Source organism: Bidens hawaiensis, unplaced genomic scaffold, assembly GCF_021521415.1.
Source record: "Bidens hawaiensis isolate Kalapana, Puna unplaced genomic scaffold, B.hawaiensis_p1.1 tig00010472_1, whole genome shotgun sequence".
Taxonomy (NCBI): domain Eukaryota; kingdom Viridiplantae; phylum Streptophyta; class Magnoliopsida; order Asterales; family Asteraceae; genus Bidens; species Bidens hawaiensis.
Window position 1 is genome coordinate 271,574 of NW_027491800.1, and position 16,398 is coordinate 287,971.

The window sequence follows — 16,398 nt, forward strand, 5'->3', positions numbered from 1 at the left end:
AACCAAACCCAACTCAATAGTGATCCACTCATCAAACCAAACCAAACCAAGCAGGAGCATCTCATAATTTAAATTCTGATTTTTATTATCTTTTAATATTTTTGTGTTTATCTTATTTCCAAGTTTATCTCATTTTATTTTAGTATAAGTTAGAGTTGAAGGTTATGTATTATTAAGTTTTGTTTAAGTTTAATATAAAGAACATTGTTCTTGGAACCTTTGTTTTTGTTTATCGTCTCTGATTAGTCATGAGTCTCTTGAGCCATTGATCGCTTCCAAAACTGCGTCAACGCCCTTTTATATATTGTAATTTTTTAAAAACCTTACCCCTAGCCCTCATCCATACACAATTTCATTCCATCCCACACTTTTCTTGAAATAAAATACTCTCTTCCATTAAAAAAGTTGATGTATGTGTGGGGATGCATGTCTCATAAGATGACATAAACAACACCAACTCATGATTCTTTATAAGTGCAAACTCCCTCTCATCTTGATCCCATCTTCTAGTTCTTCCTCTCATACACTCTTTGAATCATCTTGAATTTGTGTTATCGAAAAGGATCGATCTTTCGGTTAACAAAAAGAATGGAAAGAAAGTTTGACGAAAACTTGGGTGGTTCTCATGATCATGATCATATTCCATGTGTAGAGGTAGCCATGGAGATTCATAAGGTTGAGACACCACCAAAGAGAAGCAGTTTACAAAAGTTAAAGAATAGGCTCAAAGAAACTTTCTTTCCTGATGATCCTCTTAGGCAGTTTAAAGGACAATCTACTAAACAAAAATGGTTGCTTGGTTTTCAATACATTTTTCCTATACTTCAATGGGGTCCTCATTACAACCTTAATCTATTCAAATCTGATGTTGTTTCTGGTCTGACAATTGCTAGTTTAGCCATTCCTCAGGTAAATCCTTGTCTTTTCTTTTGGTTTATTACATATATCATTTTTGATCGAGAACACAACTTGATCAAAACACGTGTTTGGGGTGTTCGGATATCAATCCCTTTTGGTTTTATGTTTTTTTAGGGTATAAGCTATGCAAAGCTTGCCAATCTACCTCCTATTATTGGTCTATGTAAGTATTTATGTTCTTTCATGTAAGAGTTATTGTCTTTTTGGAACATTTCTATTTGAAAATGCCAAAAAAAGATACTATACTTTACATGATAAAATTGTGTCCAATTGTGAAATGAGTGTAACAAGAATCTTTGCACCTTATTCATGCAAAATATAATGTTCTTTTTGCATTTTTCATTAAAAAAATGGTTGTTCACAACTAAAATTTAGAAACCAATAATTAATTAGCAAGAGTATTTTTTTTCCTAACTCGCACTATATAACATAATGTTGTAAACTATGTTCTACGGTACCGTATAACGATTCTATTGCAGTATTGTACACTATGTTCTACAGTACCGTATAACATAATATAGTACACTATCTTCTATGGTACAACTATACAACGTATGCATATAGAAACGTAACACTACATGTTTGAAATAACAAATAACAACATTTAAAGTTTATGCTTCAAAATAAAATGTAAACTATTACAAAGATTTATTATTTGATTGACATACTATTATTTTTCCGGTTAAACGATGTAGATTCAAGTTTTGTACCGCCACTAGTGTATGCTGTGCTAGGGAGTTCAAAAGATCTAGCAGTTGGACCAGTGTCAATAGCATCACTCTTGATGGGGTCAATGTTAAGACAAGAAGTGTCACCAACACAAGACCCTCTTTTGTTTCTTCAATTGGCTTTCACTTCTACCTTCTTTGGTGGCCTCTTTCAAGCCTCTCTTGGGTTTCTAAGGTCTATTCTCTCTCTTAAAACATTTTTATAAAAAAAATGATAGTACTACTTAAATTTATAGTCAACTATCATCATTGACGATCGGTCTGACTACCGAACTTAATCAAATATATTAATTTGGTTGCGGAAATGAGAAATGGCATGTTGGTAAAGTAATGTGGTCAATAATCACCGTTGCCTACTCGAACTATTATCATTGACCATCGATCTGACTGAACTAAAACAGACATGTTAATTTGATTTCAGAAATGAGAAATTACATGTTGGTAAAACAACGAGGTCAATGATCACCGTTGAGTGTAAAATTAATTCAATATGATCGGTGTGGGGCTATCTCATTTGTTAGAAGCTCTTGTCTTTTAGTGAGAGATACTGGGTTCTAACCCAGGCAATGAGCGTAATTATTGAAAGATTTTAGTCATAAGAAAGAATTTAGGTCAATATGTGAATCCAATTTAGGTAAGCTAGGTTAGTTAGTGGTCAAATGAAAGTCTTCTAGGTGGGTGATGTTGACATCTCAATGTACAAAACATTCCATGGGCCATATGCCTATAATGTGACCAACACCTTTTTCTAAAACTAATGTATAGGTATAAATGCATAATGTATAACACAATGTAACATGTATGTGATGTTTTAATTTGTGTATAGGCTTGGGTTCATAATTGATTTCTTGTCAAAAGCTACACTTATTGGGTTCATGGCTGGGGCTGCAATCATTGTATCTCTTCAACAATTGAAAGCTCTTCTTGGCATCACACATTTCACCAAAGAAATGGGTTTGGTTCCTGTTATGTCCTCTGTGTTTCACAATACTAAGGAGGTATATTATATTTTTATTTATTTCACAAATCGAACGAACACGCACAAAGGTTCTTCGTGTTTGATTGTTAAGAAAAATATATTTGTTCGTGTTTGCTCATTTAAGAGAGAAACGAATGAAAGTTAACAAAAATAAATGAAAAAAAAATGTCAATTATTTAAGAAATGGGTTGTTTTAAAAGACACTAAAATAAAAATAATCAAAACATTTGTTTTCTTGTATAATTGTTTACGTTGTCTGGTTAGGTTATAATATTTATGGAAATTATATGAAATGTACACACAAAGATACATGAATGAACAGTTTATCAAATGCTCACAAACAAAAAGTTTGTATGTGTCTGTTTATTTACTACATACACAAATGTATAATTGTTCGTGTTTATTCACTTGATAAATAAACGAACATGAACAGTATGTACACACAAAGATACATGAACAATTTATCAAATGTTCACAAACAGAATGTTTGTATGTGTTTGTTTAATTGCATAAACAAACATAAAAGTTGTTTATGTTTGTTCACTTAATATATAAATGACCATAAACAAACTTTCAACTAAAGAGTTTACGGGCGGTTCATTTTACAATAACAAAGAAAGAGACAAATTAGAAAAGAGCATCCAAAACGACGTAGTTTAGGGCATGCTTATACGTGATTCTATAATATTTTGTATTTGTTTTCTGTAAATTAATTTTTGGGTGCAGTGGTCGTGGCAAACCATCTTGATGGGATCTTTTTTTCTTGTATTCCTGCTTGTGGCAAGACACGTTGTAAGTGTATACATATTTGTGTTTTGTAGGTTTATTCATCTAATACTTGTAGTTTATATCAATTTATCATTAACTTCACTAATGATAGTCGTAATGATAAAACTGGTGTTTTAAAATAAGGACCAGCCGTTGATTTATCAGAAAAAATCACGGTATAAGCAGGAAAAATCACCGATCTTGTCTTCTTCCTTTACCAACTGATCGATTTTAAGACCAAACCTCTAGGTTCAACGTATTATATTATCGAAGCGATCGGTTCAGCTACCAATCTGGTTTTTAATAAAAAAAATATATAGCAACAAAAAGAACATAGGGGACAACATTTCACGAGAGTCCAAAAACCATGTCATGAAGACAGAAATAGTTAACCCCATTAGGCAATTAGTGTTTATATGAAATAAAATCTCTTTTTGTGTACTATTTTAGATTCACATGCACACTAACCAATTAGTTTGGTATATATCTACAAAAAAAGTTTGAAGATAAACAAGAACTTAGTTATAGAATCTTTTACAATTGTTGAAATACTTTTATATATTATATTATGTGAGAATATAATAAAACAAGCATATAGCAACAAAAAACTACCACCTTTCTCCTGTCTCCCTATGGCCAAATTAGTCATCTATATAACACTAGTTTTAAGTTTTAACCTTGTATTACACGGGTAATTTATAACATTATGAGTTGTATTATATTATTTAATTTTTTATTTTGATTTTGGTATAATATCGTTGTTGTTAGAACCGTTCGTACTGGAAATCACCTACACAACTAGTCTAGTTAACTAATCTTGAACCGTCTTTATTTGGGCTGACTGGTTGAACTCGCGATCAGGACTTTCAAAAATAAAAATATAAAATCCAATTAACTAATTTTGTTACCAGTACTACTTGAGACTATATTTTGTTTATTTCTGACTTCAAATTTTGCTAACATTCCAAATCCACATCAAAAGATAACGCAATTTCGCATTTGTTTTTGACGTTATTTAAATATATAAATTTTTAAATTTTAAATCATTTATGACGTGATCCGATTTTTTAAAGCAACTCAACAAGTTGACAAGTAGACAACTGATTAACTGACAAATCTCGTTATGAAAATATTGTAGAATATGTATTTCAACATTGTTAAGAACAACTTAGCCTTTGTGTATATTGATTAGATGCGGCAAGTGTACGCATATTGAACAAGCGTTTTTCTTTATGAGCATGTGTTCATGTAACTCAACTGAAATATATAATTTACTACTCGAGAAAAAGTTATTTATTGTTATCTACCCGTCTCATTTGTTACCTTTCACAAAAGTTACTAGACCCGTCACTAAATATCAATAATATACGCAGAGTATTAAGAAACCGAAGCTATTTTGGGTATCAGCAGGAGCACCTTTGCTTTCAGTGGTCCTCTCCACCATATTTGTTTTTGTCACCAAAGCACAACACCATGGAATTTATGTGGTAAAATATTATTAAATATTAAATATTTGTGTTGTCTTTAAATTTAACTATTTATAATTAACTTGTACCTAATATTATTATAAGTGTTAAATAGATTGGAAAATTAGATCAAGGATTAAATCCACCTTCATGTAACATGTTACATTTTCATGGAAGTCATATTGGTCTAGTCTTGAAAACTGGTCTAGTCACTGGCATCATTTCTTTAACTGTAAGTGTACAACTTGCAATGCGTAACTTACAAGTCGTCTTAGCTCGATATATATAAAAGGGTATTTTTGTCATTTTACATAGGAAGGGATTGCGGTAGGAAGGACATTTGCGGCTCTAAAGAATTATCAAGTTGATGGTAACAAAGAAATGATTGCAATTGGTGTCATGAATGTTGTTGGTTCCACCAGTTCATGCTACATCACTACAGGTAAAATGAGACCCAAACACCCGAATATTGGGTTTCCACCGGCAGTTATCATAACTTATTCGGCTCGTTTGGGTCATAATGGGTCACTCTTTGTTAACTTATGAAGGGTTCAAATAGGATAGCATCACCCGTCGAGTTGTCGCCATAAAAACATATATAGTTCGTGACCTAAATTTAATACTTTATTTTGCTAAAACGACTCATTTCAACCTACGTCTATTTTGGCACAAACGTGTTTAAAGATTCAGTCGACACATCCATTTTATTAGCCATGTGCATAGGTCAGTTGTGGGCTCAAACTGAACGAAAGTTTGGGGTTGAAAAAAATTGGCCCAAAATAAGAATTTGGGCCTACATCTTATCTTTTCATTAGTTAATAACTAATTGATTATTACGCGGGGTGAAATTATTTACTAAATTCTTATAATTTCTTAATTTTCAAAATAAAAAATGAAATTATGAAAATTTGGTTCATTTTTTGGTTTTTTTTTAATTTTTAATTATACGCAAAACCGAAAGTCCAGCTTTTACAAAAAGCTAAAACCAAACCATCGGTTTTCATGAATTTTGTTTGGATTCGGTTATTTTATTTTGATTCTTTCAGTTTTTCTGGTAACAAAAGTGACACCCATTTTGACCTAACCCAACCGACCCATTTGACACCTGACGCGACATACAATTTGAACCTGCATTATTACTTGTATACTAACCCGGTTATCACAGGTGCATTTTCACGATCAGCCGTGAATCACAACGCAGGGGCCAAAACCGCGGTCTCCAACATAATCATGGCTGTGACGGTTATGGTCACACTTCTTTTCTTGATGCCACTGTTTCGGTACACACCCAACCTAGTGTTGGGTGCCATCATTGTCACCGCGGTTATTGGCCTTATTGATATTCCTGCGGCTTACCAAATTTGGAAAGTCGATAAGTTCGACTTCATTGTGATGTTATGTGCGTTTTTTGGTGTCATCTTTATATCGGTACAAGAAGGACTTGCACTTGCTGTAAGTGTTCTTACACATTACAAAATTTACAAAAGCTATAATTACAAAAATAGTCTGGTTTGACCAAGAAAATTAGAAAAATAACCTTCGAATTTTTTAAAGATTCCATCCAATGAAAACCTGTCACGTGTCCTAAAAAACTGTACTTGTGTGTCAATCAACGCATTGCTTCAAACTTGTGCGCCAAGTGGCGTAGGACAATCAAGCAATCTAATGAAAACTTGCCACGTCATCATATTCGACACGTATTATCTATACTTTGGCGTCACCACAACCCAATGTGATTTAGACACGTGTCATGCTACCAATGATTTTCATAAAAGCAATAGGGGTGCAAACGAGCCGAGCTGCTCGCGAGCTACTCGAGATCGACTCGTGAAAAAGCTCGATCGAGCCGAGCTTAAACAAGCCCGAGCCCAAGCCGGCTCGCGAGCCTTAAACTAGCCTGTCATTTATATATTTTTTTATAATTATATATATAATTTTATGGAAAAAATAACTAAATAACATATATTATTTTATATATAACGTTATAATTAGAATACGTATACAAATATAATTATAAATATATAAAAATTAATTAATAAATATTAAACGAGCTGAGCTCGAGCCTGGTCAAGCTTGAGCTCGGCTCGTCTCGTTTGCACCACTGAAAAGCAATTTATAAAATAATTGCATAATCTGAAATACAAAAGTCAATGGCTATTTTCTTTATATTCTTGGTCAAACAGTTTGTTCTACTGATTTTCCTTTATAAAATATTTAAAAAAATTGAAATTTATAATTTGATTATAATATCTTATAGGTTGGGATTTCTATATTTAAGATGGTGTTGCAAATGACAAGGCCTAAAACAGTGGTGTTAGGGAACATACCTGGTACTGACATATTTAGGAACAAACATCAGTACAAAGATGCTGTCACAATCCCAGGTTTCTTGATCTTAAGTATTCAGGCTCCCATAAGTTTTGCCAACTCTAATTATCTCAATGAAAGGTGATTTATTTTCTATTTTTCTTCATATATTTTGGATTAAATTTTTTCTTTTTATATTAACTTAAAGGTCTCAAATTTACAATTTCTTTATAAAAAATATTTTTTACGACAATGAATGATTTCAGACACTCCGTCCGAACTATAGGGCAAATTTTCCATGAACACGAGTACCTAACAAGGGCTTGTCAAATGTCAATTCTGCCACGACATAAATCTAGCATGAAATGTGTTAGGTCGTTCCTAACACATTTAGCTAGCGGGTTGACTTGCTTTATCTGTTTAATATATAATTTTTTTTTAAATGTGTTTTATGTAAGCTGGTTTTGTATAGGGATTACTCTATAGAACAGTAAACAACTTTTGAACTTCGAAGTCATGTGTTTTTGGGCTTGTGCTTGCCAAGTGAAATTTATTTATTTATTTACTTACTTTTTTAAAATGTTTTTGAAGGATTTTGAGGTGGATACTAGATTATGAGGAAGAAGAAACCAAAAGTCATTCTGATCTCAGATTTGTAATTCTAGATCTTGCAGGTAATCCTAAATTTCACTTGTTACATAGAAAAATAATTGTGGGGGTGAAATTTTGACCTTTTAAAAGTAAACGGGTCGATTTAGGTTATACTTTAATTATGTAATCTTTTAAGACAGAATTACAAATTTTGTCCTTTGAAAAAGCCAAATTACGGTTCATGTCCTTTTTTAGTTTCTTTGCAGGTGGTATCCTTTAAACATTTTTTTCCTACACGCTATGTCCTTTACGCTAACTGGGTTAGAAAAACTCAGTTAAATACCCTCACGTGAGGCGCATGTGAGGGCATTTTGGTCTTTTCGTCTGTACCTGCAAATTTATAATATCTTCCCCTCATTTCTCTCTTCTTTCTCTCCTTTCTCTCTCTATGCCACCACCATCACCATAACACATCCCCCTCCTTTCTCTCTTCTTTCTCTCTCCTTTCTCTCTCCGTTTTCCAATTCTCTAAAATCCCCAAATTTGAATCAAACCCTAACCCTAGTTCTTCAATTCACCTCAAAATTCATTCGTATATTATGGCAGTAATCGTTGATTCGTTACCAGCAGCACCAGCCACAGCCTCTTCGTTGGCTCCTGGGTTCAGGTTTCATCCCATGGACGAAGAACTCGTGTGGTATTACCTCAGGCGTAAGATTTTCCGTAAACCGTTTCGATTTGATGCGATTTCAGATGTTGATGTTTATAAAGTCGAGCCGTGGGATCTGCCAGTGGTGTAGAGAGATGGTGTGGTGATGGTGGCCGGAGTGGTATGCCTTCACCGGATGAGGACAATGCTGCTGGAAATTAAGACCTCCATCTTAATCCGTCCACCGGCAATGCTTCCGGAATGCACAGACAAACCACCACCACAATAAACCACCACAATGTCACCACCAACCAAACACCCACGTGACCTAAACAATACCCTCGTCTGCCTGAACAAACTCTCTGACCGCGACACCCACTTCGCTGCCGCCACCGAGCTCGAGTCCATCGCCAAAACCCTAACCCACGACCAAGACACCGTCGTCCGTACCATATGAATTGGAGATATGAGGATTTAAGGGATTTGAAAAACCCTAGAAATTGGGGATTTGGGGGAATTGAGAGATGGGTTTGATGATTGGATGGAGATTGGATCTGGGTTTTGAATTGATTTGATTTTGATTTGAATTGATTTTGGTGTGGTTGATGAAGATGAAGAATTGGATCTGGGTTTTGAATTGGTTTTAAATTTGGGAGAAATTGAAAATGATGGATATGATAATAAAGTGTTTTTGTTTGCAGGTACAGACGAAAAGACCAAAATGCCCTCACATGCGCCTCACGTGAGAGTATTTAACTGAGTTTTTTTAACCCCAGTTAGCGTAAAGTACATAACGTGTAGGAAGTTTAAAGGATACCACCTGCAAAAAAAACTATTAAAAAAGGACACGAACCGTAATTTGGCTTTTTTTTAAAGGACAAAATTTGTAATTCTGTCATCTCTTAATGGTGTTATGAAAAAAGTAACTTACTATTGTAATAATAATAACTATGTTGTTATAAGTAGTTTAACCATGTATAAACTGACTAATTATATATATACAAATCAATAAATAGACGGAAACGAATGTATGAGTTTACATGACATGACCAAACGAGAAAACACCAATTTTGATAGCTACCTTACGTGTTTGAGCCGCTCATTTCTCACAATATTTCAAAATAATAATAATAATTTTATCAGTTGTTTGAAGCACTTGGATGGTTTTAACATGTTAATTAATATCTAACAAAAAAATGTCTTCTTTATGTTAATTAATATTTTCAGCTGTAAGTGGAATTGATACTAATGGAGTGACATTTTTCCAAGAACTCAGAAGAGTATTGGAAAAGAAGGGTGTTGAGGTAGGTTCACTATATATATATATATGATGAATATCAATACAGAACTGTTAAATTATTTAAGAATTTGAATGAACCCTTAAAAACTAATGTATTTTATAAAATTTTTTGTATGTTAATGTTTTTTTAGAGTAGTTTTATCATTTTTTATATCTATATCTACGATTACAATTTTGAAAATTAGTTTTTATACATATCTATGTTTTGTGTTACACCTATGTAAATTTGTTAGTATATCAATTTACATATATGTAAACTTGTGATTAATATATGTAATCAAAATTTTTTATATAAAATATGATAAAACTACTCTTAAATAATGTTAATATATATAAAAAAAATTTAAAAATTGTTTGGTTGTTAAGGGTTCCTAAGAGTTCTTAATTTTTTTACAGTTCTTAAATGATACCAACCCTATATATATATATATATATATATATATATATATATATATTTATACTACAAACATTCTTATACTAATACGCAAGAACCATATGAAATTATAAACGCATGTTCTTACGGTTCTCTATTTGAAATTAGTTATATATAAATATATATATATATATATATATATATATATTATATTAAACTGTAATTATAAAGCATATTATACTCTAAATTAAAGTGGTTAAATTTTCGTCATTTCAAACATGTTGCAGCTTGTATTGGTGAATCCGGTCGGGGAAGTGATGGAGAAACTGCAAAAGGCGGACGGGACAAATGATCTTTTGAAGCAGAATAAGCTTTACTTGACGGTTGGAGAAGCTGTTTCGTCGCTTTATTCATCAATGAAGGTTGTGCCATCAAGCCATTATCAAAAGGAATGAATTCCGAATGTGGGGTGTTTCAATTGTAAAATTTAGTTTCATGAAGAGAAAAAGATGCAAGTATTGCAATCTAATGCAAAGATTTAGATGCTTGTTATTTAGTATTTAGCATGGTTGTAAAAATCGCGTCTAGGCGCCGAGTACTCAACGAGTAATCCCCGCCTAGGCCGAGTTCTCGGTGAGCCATCCCCGAGTACTCTCCGACTAAGGCCGAGTACTCACTGATTAAGGCCGAGTACTCGCAACTCTCCAGTCAGCCGCCTAGGGTCCGCCTAGCGACTTTTGCAACCTTGGAATTTAGGCTGTAGGGTTTTTTAGGTTTTGTTAGGAACCAAATATTGTTAAGGTTCCTAAAAGGGAAAGTGAAGCATTTATAATATATTTTTGGAACACCCATATATGAGACGAACACAACCCACTTATCTTCGGAACTGAATTGCAAAACGACTAGTTGCCACATGCTATAAAGTGAACTTGTTAAATGTATATAAATTAGATTGATAACGTTAATATTTGAAAATAAAAGAATTACCATATACAATTGTAGGCAAGGAAATCGGTCGGATTTGAGACGAGGTTTAGGGCATTCCCAATATGAAACATGAAGCAAGTAAATGCCAATTTATGACATTTACCCTAGTCCCTAAGTCCCTAACCAACAACATGCTTAACAAAAGTAGGCATCACTTTTGTTTATCTTGAAATACCTAGAACAATACATTTTTGTTACCGCGAGATATATTCCAAGTTGCGGGATCTTTTTATTCAAATAAGATATAATATGGGTACCCTTGACGAGACATGAATCATTTGCAAGATAATCTTTTAAAGTTAAGATGACGGTTTTTTCACATTTCATTTAATGGTCATAGGCGAATTGAAAGCCAAGCAGTATTAATTCTAAAGATTCCTCGGGAAAAATAGCGATGTCTCATACGTTACCCATAATATATGGAAGTGTCATCGAAATTTCATCTAACACAAACAATGAACGCATTCGGCTACAACGTCGTAGCGTAAGTATTCAAAAACAGTACCAGTGTCCTCATTCTATGAATACTTTGTTTCCTAGCCTCCCCCTTTAGTAACCTTGGATAAGGTAAAGAAGGCTAATAACGCCACTCCAAACCTTAAAAAAGAACCAAATATAATTAAATAAAAAAAATATAGAAATATTTTTTTTTCTATTTTTCATAAAAAGTTAAAATATTATAATATACAATCTTATTATGTCTCTTTCCTAAAATAACTCACATTTATCCGTCTTAACTCGTCTTAAGGCGATTTTAATTTTAGAATCTATTTCGTATTCTTTTCTTCTATTTTCATTTTCACTTCATTTTCTCCTTTCCCTTCTTTTCCTTTCTATTTAATTCTTTCCAATTTGTAAAGTAAACAAACTCACCCATTTTACTCTTCCTTTGCCTTAATTTTTCTTTACTTTCTTTTATTTTTTATTTTCTTTCCTTTAATGAAACACGTGAACACATATTTCTTTATTTCTTTTCATTTTCTTCCTTTAAAAAAACTCGGGAACACAACTCTTCACTTATATCTCTTCATTTTCTTTTCTTTCTTTCATTATGTTGGAAAAAAACAATATTTCGATTGGAAAAAAAAAAGAAAAAAGAAAAAAAAATAACAAAATGAAAGAAAGAAAAAAAGAAAAAGAAAATAGCCAAGTAGTACTGCTGTAGTAGGTTTTAATGCTTTTTTAAACCACAATAATAAGGTTCTTAGAGTACAAATTTGCCTTTTATTTTATTTTTTCTAAATAATGTGTCACCCTTACATCAACGTAATTTCATCTAACACAATTCGGCTACAAAATCGTAGCGTAAGCATTCAAAAGCAATATCAATCTCGTTGTCTTCATGCTCTGGATACTTTGTTTCCTAGCCTCCCTCTTTAGTAACCTTGGATAAGGTAATGAAGGCTAATAACGGCACTCCAAACCTTAAAAAGAACCAAAATTAATCAAATAAAAAAAATATAGCAAATTTTATTTTTATTTTTCATAAAAAGTTAAAATATTATAATATACAATCTTATTATATCTCATTCCTAAAATAACTCACCTTTATCCGTCTTAACTCGCCTTAAGGCGATTTTTAATTCAGAATCTTCTATATTTCTTTCTTTTATTTTCATTTTCACTTTCTTTTCTTATTTCCTTTCAATTTAATTCTTTCCAATTTGAAAAGAAAACAAATTCATACTCTTCATTTGCCTTAATTTTTCTTTACTTCTCTTTTTATTTTTTTTCCTTTAATGAAACTTGTAAACACACATTCCAACACATTCCATTATTTCTTTTTATTTCATTCTTTTAATAAAACTCAGGGAACACAACACTCCAGTTCTACTCTTCATTTTCTTCCCTTTTTTTTTTGTTATGTAGCAAAAAAAATATTTCATTTGTAAAAAAAACAAAAAAAAAATTCACAAAATGAAAAAAAGAATGAAAAAGAAAATAGCCAAGTAGTAGGTTTTAATGAGTTTTTTTAAACCATAAAAAATGAGGTTCTTAGAGTACAAATTTTGCCTTTTATTTTATTTTTTCTAAACAATGAGTCACCCTTTCATCAAGCTAAGTATAATATTGTATCCAAACAATAACTATAGATATTTCACCACATGATTTTGTAATTAAGAATGCATTAATTTTAATTATAATGATCAGTTCTATAATTTGTTAAATCAAGCATCCCAAAATATTAGACCATTCCACAATAAACTTTAGATCAACCAACCAAAACTACGCATAATCCGCTACTACATCAGAAAAACATTCTTTCTTCAAATGATACTCAATACCAACGTATACAATTAAAACATGCCGAAAATCCCTTAGTGAAGATTATGGCCTTACACCCGTATACTTTTTTTTTTTTCATTTTTCTTTATTGAAACAATTATAAAATTTATATTGAACAAAAGAATCCAATTACAATATAGAGGCAGGTAAGCAGACAACAAGTTGAGCCGCCACCCGCTTTTGAATGGCACACCCGATCCTACTAAAAACTTGTATACAAAACTGTGCGTAAATCAAGAACTGAAACACCATAACTAAGCAAACACAACATTATAGGTTACTAACTAACTAACTAACTATTCCTAATTACTGTCTTCACATCTTTGATCTATTACACTGATGATCATAATTAAGAACACTTGGAGTTTTTGATCGAAGCTTTTGGTTCGATGATATCTCCCGAAAGCAAGTGAAATACTTTACACTATGCTTTGGATGGTCTACCAAGTGTAATATCATCATCAGTTGGTCTAGAAATCCGCATCCGAACATGACCGAAATTTACTCTATGAACAACCAACATGTCATGTAGCAAACCATAACTAATATTATTCTTTCTTTTCATCCGTACGTGCTTATGAGTAACCAACATGATGATACAGATTATAATAATGAGAAATGTAAGAAATTGGACAAATAATATGTTGCCTCACGGCGGCAGGCACATATATAGAAGAATTAGGGTACAGAAGATTGGAAGATTATATGTTGATATTTATAGATATAGAATTAGGGTTTAATAATATGTGTGTGGTCTAAAATTTGCATTTCAACCCCTCTTTTATTCATAACTTATCCAATAAATATGATGGACATTGTATTAGTAGATAATAGAGATTAGAGAATATATATTACAAATTTGTAAGAAAAAGAAATATATATGTTCTGATTTCTTCATAAATATTGTACTCATTTTTCTTGATATGAATTACGATGATTTAGCAGTTCTTGTGCCGCTTTAGAGATTTAAAGATCATTCATTGTAACTATATCGAATTTATGAACATGATTATTTGCTAATTTGTTGACGTATAAATGGTAAACTTATATTTTAGGTCTTTTTTTATCAACTTCCAAGCATTTTGTAAGTACTTGGCCTAATTGTGGAGTACTCGGGAATTACTAGCCGAGTACTCAGCGCCTAGAGACGAGTTTTGCAACCATGTTAATATAAATGTGATAAAAAATAACTAAGTAATATGAATTATGTTATATGTATGCCTATAAATACATAATAACTAATTAATATGAATTATGTTATTTTTAACAACAATAAAAATATTTTTTTTCTTAAATCAACATTTGTTTATAATCCGATCTAACACAAACAATGAACACATTCGACTACAACATCATCATTGGTAGCGTAAGTGTTCAAAAGCGGTACCACTTTCGTTGTTCTCGTGCTCTAAATACTTTGTGTTCTAACCTCCCCTTTTTAGTAACCTTGAGAAGAAGGCTAATAACGCCATTCCAAGCCTTAAAAAGAACCAAAGTTAATCAAATAAGAAAAATATATAGTAATGATTATTTCAATTTTTCATAAAAAGTAAAAATATTATGATATACAATCTTATTATATCTCATTCCTAAACAACTCATCTTTATCCTTCTAATTAATTCGCCTTAAGGCGACTTTAAATGCAGAATCTTTTCCGTATTTCTTTCTTTTCTTTTCATTTTCACTTTTTTTTCTCCCTTTCTTTCACTCTCTTTCCATCCAATCCTTTCCAATTTAAAAATAAAACAAACTCACCCATTTATGCTTCATTTGCCTTAATTTCCTTTTATTTTCTCGTTTTCCTTTCCTTTATTGAAACTCAAAAAACACACATTTTCTTATTTATTTTCATTTTCTTCCTTTAATAAAACGCGGGAACACAACACTCCCTCTTTTTCTCTTCATTTTCTTTCCTTTCTTTCGTTAGGTGGCAGAAAAAATATTACGTTTACAAAAAAAATTAAAGAAAAAAAGGAAGAAAAAGAAAATAGCCAAGTTGTAGGTTTTAGTGATTTTTTAAAACCATAAAAATTGAGGTTCTAAGAGTATAAAATTTTCATTTTTTTTTTCTAAACAATGAGTTACTCTTTCATCTAGCTAACCATAATATTGTATCCAAACAATAATTACATACAGATTTCACCACATGATTTTGTAACTAAGAATGCATCAATTTATAATGATCAGTTCTATAATTTGTTAAACCAAACATCTCAAAATATATATTAGACCATCCACGATAAAGAATCTTAAGATCTACCAACCAAAACTATGCATAAATACTTAAAACCAAACTATACTACACTTAAAACATGCCGATCATAATTAATAACTTGGAGTTTTTGATTGACGCTTCGGTTCATCGATAATATCTCCCGATGAAATGCTTTAGCAAGCTAGTGAAATTCTCAAAATCTCACTCAAAAGGTTCAAAAGGTGATGAGTTGGAATCTCATTCTAATTCTAACTAAGGATTCTTGTGGTTCAGTAGGATCCAGCTACAGGAGAGCCAGGAACGTAGAGCTTTCCCCCCTTTTCCGCCGACTCTTTGGCCTTAAGAACGCTGGTTTTAAGAATGAGTGATTGCCCTTAACCCTCACTGTCCAACCAAATAATATCATCAGTTGGTGTATGAAAACCCGCATCTAAGTAAGAACCTTCATATTCCAAACAAGGGCGAAATTTACACTATGAACAACCAACATGTTATCATGTTACAAACCGTAACTAATATTCTTTCTTTTCATCCGTACGTGCTTATGAGTAGCCAACATGATGATACAGATTATAATAATGAGTAATGTAAGAAATTGGACAAATAATATGTTGCCTCACGGCGGCAGGCACATAGAAGAATTAGGGTACAGAAGATTAGAAGATTATATGTTGGTACTCATAGATATAGAATTAGGGTTTACTAATATGTGGGTGGTCTAAATATTTGCATTTTAACCCCTCTTTTATTCATAACTTATTCAATATATATGATGGAAGTTAATGTATTTGTAGACAATTATAGAGAATACGTATTATGAATTTGCAATG

The 16,398-nt window shown here is 32.0% G+C and overlaps 1 protein-coding gene across 2 annotated transcripts; it reads left to right on the forward strand.

The window, feature by feature from the left end:
• Positions 1-375: 375 nt before the first annotated feature.
• On the forward strand, positions 376-14,012 carry LOC143535440 (putative sulfate transporter 3.3). 2 transcript variants are annotated; one of them, XM_077029691.1, is made up of 14 exons: positions 376-909; positions 1,033-1,081; positions 1,614-1,821; positions 2,473-2,644; positions 3,352-3,417; positions 4,767-4,880; positions 4,975-5,091; positions 5,175-5,301; positions 6,025-6,311; positions 7,117-7,307; positions 7,758-7,840; positions 9,634-9,710; positions 10,367-10,559; positions 13,935-14,012. In XM_077029691.1, exons 1-13 carry the CDS (start codon positions 589-591, stop codon positions 10,532-10,534), a joined length of 1,980 nt encoding a protein of 659 aa, XP_076885806.1. In that variant the 5' UTR covers positions 376-588; the 3' UTR covers positions 10,535-10,559; positions 13,935-14,012. The 2 variants fall into 2 exon arrangements, 1 of the variants encoding a protein (XP_076885806.1); XR_013135715.1 differs by lacking the exon at positions 13,935-14,012 and adding an exon at positions 10,843-11,105 and having other exon boundaries at positions 377-909; positions 10,367-10,650.
• Positions 14,013-16,398: the final 2,386 nt, after the last annotated feature.